Consider the following 3412-nt stretch of genomic DNA (forward strand, 5'->3'; position numbering starts at 1 on the left):
GAAATCCCTCACCAGCGAGAAGACCAGCAAGTAAGGGATGCCCTGCGCCATCAGGACGTACACCGTGCGAGACTAGAGCAGGCTCACCGTGAGAATCGCAACCTTGTTCGATACGATGATACAGATTTCTTCCGAGAGCAACTTCATGTTGAGTACAGGCACGCGTTAAGCAGGACCTCATTATTTCAATGCACTAAATGCTCACATTGTGATGCTCTTGTGTGGACCGAGGAGAGAAGATGATTTTGCTGCAACCACGGCAAGGTCGACCTTAAGCATGATCCTATGAATCCAAAACCCGGTTCAATTCCATCACAACCGCCAGATGCTATTAAAAACCTTTTCCTGAACCAGGACTTTGTGAAGCGCGCGAAACAGTATAACAACGCGCTGGCAATGGCAAGTATAGGTGTCCGAGAGATAGGTATGCCTGGCTTCAATCCTGGAGTGCGCATGCAAGGTAAGGTTTACCATTACATTGGTGCTCCTCTTGCCGATCTGGGTTGTACCCCACGCTTTGCTCAGATCTACTTTCATGATCCAGCCCATGAGCTGGAGTTTCGTCGTGCCCACACCTCGAACAGTAGCCTGAATGAGCATTTTTTGCGAAGAGCACAACAGGCCATTCATGAGTGCAACCCATACGTCCAGCAATTCAAATCAGCCATTGAGTTTGTGGTTCATAATGATAGCGCAAATGAACTGAAAATTGTGTTAACAGGTCGCACGCGGCGCCGAGACCTTCATCATGGTACCGTCAACCTTCCCTCACCAGACAGCAATGTGGCTGTTATTGCTCCAGGGGCAATGACAACAGAGCAGTTTAGAAGGCTGGCAGTCGCTGTTCACCTCAGAGGAGGAGGTTTATAGACAATAGACGCCATGCATCCAGTGTATGACCCTCTATCATACATACTTCTGCGACCCTGTGGCTCCCAGGGGTACCACACTGAGTTAGCAGGGATAACGCCAACATCTTTCTACCGCTACCATCTCCAAGTCCGTGATCCTACTTATCACTTCAATCTACTACTTCGTAGTGGAAAGTTGACACAGCAGTACGTATGCGACATGATGGCAAAAATTGAGTCGCACCGTCTCAATTGGATTCGCTGCAACCAGAAGTCAATTAAGGCAGAAAAGTATAAGATCATCGTTGATGCGTTGAACAGTGACGCTGAGGTGCTACCTGGACACCTCACCATTCTGCTGCCGTCAATTTATGGGTCACCATGTTGGTATGCCAAAGAGTTTCAGGATGCAATGGCTTTGGTCCGAGTCAAGGGAAAACCTGACTTTTTCCTAACATTCACCTGCAACCCAAAGTGGCCAGAAATTAAACAATCACTTTTTGAGGGTCAGTCAGCCAATGAAAGACCTGATATCATCGCCCGGGTGTTTCACATGAAGGTGGAAGCACTCAAAGCAGACCTCCTCAAGAATGACATCTTTGGGCATGTGGACGCTTACGTGATGGTGAAGGAAACGCAAAAGCGTCACCTTCCCCATTTACACATGCTCCTGACCGTGGTACCTCGCGACAAGCCCAGAACACCAGCAGATGTCGATCGCGTGGTCTCTGCTGAGATTCCTGACAAATGCACAAATCCGGAACTACACCGTATCGTGACATCAAACATGATTCACGGCCCATGTTGGAGAATGGAACATCTCGAGCCCTTGCATGGCAGACCGGAAGTGCACAAAGGACTATCCCAAAGCCCTACGAGAAACGACAAGCTTCTCTGATGACTCCTATCCCCTGTACAGAAGACGGGCAGAAGCAGCACCTGGTGATCCCATCATGAAGACAATACGAGGCGGTGCTAACGTATTGGTTAACATTGCATGGGTTGTGCCTTACAATCCATATATTATCCTCAGGTACGATGCTCACATCAACCTTGAGATCGTATGTGCTGTCACCAGTGTGAAGTACCTGTACAAATACCTTGAAAATGGCCCAGACCATTGCCTGGTCAGACGAGAGCCACATGAGAGGATGCGAGAGGCATTACGACATGATGACGTGACACGATACGAACTGGGGCGTTACATCACCGCATCTGAGGGATACTGGCACATATACGATTTCCCCATTCAAAGCAAGTACCCACCAGTTGAGATGCTGGCACTCCATCTACAGGATGAGCAGGTGATCACGTTCAATGACGAAGGTGCCGTACAGAACGTGACGGAGTCAGGACCCCCTGCAACAATGCTCACCACCTTTTTCGAAGCCATGAATCTCCATCCACACATGCGTCATGTCCTCTATCCAGATGTTTTCCAACACTTCACCTACTTTAGGAAAAGGTTTCAATTGCATAAGAGAAGGCTGAGTTTCCAGGATAACCGTAAGGCTGATACGGTCGGGCGGCTCCCCATTATTTCCATCAACTCACATAATGCCGAGTTGTACTATCTACGCATGCTACTGTACCGCGTGCCTGGCCCCACAGGCTTTCAGGATCTCCGTCGTGTTGGTGGTAGGGTTCTGGAGACCTATCTGGCAGCCTGCATTGCATATGGCATCGTTGACAATGACCAGGAGGTGGATTCTGTTATGGAAGAGGCTGCAAATATTGCATTTGGCCCTGCAGTCCACGAAGTATTTGCCAACATGCTCATATTCGTCCTCAGAGGCAACCACGTGCAGTTCTGCGAAAGGCACAAGTATGCGCTGTGCGAGGACTTCATGCGTGCAGCAGGTGTGAATGAGCCAAATGAACGCATTGTGAGTGAAGTGCTACTGGAGCTGAGGGACAAAATTGAGAGGCACGGCTTTTCGCTCAGTAAGAGCTTCCTGAGCCTGAACCAGTTCATATCCAATCTCGCATTCCTCGCGCCATCGAGCACAAAACAGGGCACAATATAGGAGAACTTGAGGCTCACATCGCTCAAATAGAGTGCCTTCTTAATGACGAGCAGCGCGTTGTTGTCGATAAAGTGATGACGAGTGTGGAACACGGACATGGCTGGATGATCGCAGTTGATGCAAGTGGTGGGACGGAAAACATTCACATTGTCTCATATACTCAACAAAGTGCGAGCAAAGGGCAAAGTGGCTCTTGCGACTGCTCCAAGTGGTATTGCAGCTACTCTGTTGCCGAAAGGGGTCACCTTCCATAGTCGGACCAAGTGTCCTCTCATTCTCACTGATGAGTCCACTTGCAACATCAGTGAAAATGACACCACTGCAGCACTCATACGAATGACGAATATAATGGTGGTGGATGAGGTTTCAATGATGGATCATCGCGCATTGGAGGCAGCAGATCGAACATTCCAGTGGCTTCGGGGCTCAGAGGAACCATTTGGCGGCATCACAATGGTTTTCAGTGGTGACTGGAGGCAGATCCTTCCCATTGTGCCACACGGTAGCTGTATTGACATAGTTGGAAGGTGTTTC

At 49.2% G+C, this 3412-nt stretch overlaps 1 protein-coding gene across 1 annotated transcript; it reads left to right on the plus strand.

Annotated features, from left to right (window-relative positions):
- The first annotated feature begins 882 nt into the window (after positions 1–882).
- LOC147007563 (uncharacterized) lies at positions 883–2878 on the plus strand. Its single transcript, XM_085866891.1, is given in 2 exon segments — positions 883–1653; positions 1655–2878. Coding segments are annotated over 2 exon segments (1995 nt in total).
- The last annotated feature ends 534 nt before the right edge of the window (positions 2879–3412 follow it).

The sequence above is a fragment of the Eptatretus burgeri genome, unplaced genomic scaffold (assembly GCF_056783735.1).
Source record: "Eptatretus burgeri isolate ZD-2024b unplaced genomic scaffold, Ebu_testis_v1 Ebu_testis_scaffold_104, whole genome shotgun sequence".
Classification (NCBI taxonomy): domain Eukaryota; kingdom Metazoa; phylum Chordata; class Myxini; order Myxiniformes; family Myxinidae; genus Eptatretus; species Eptatretus burgeri.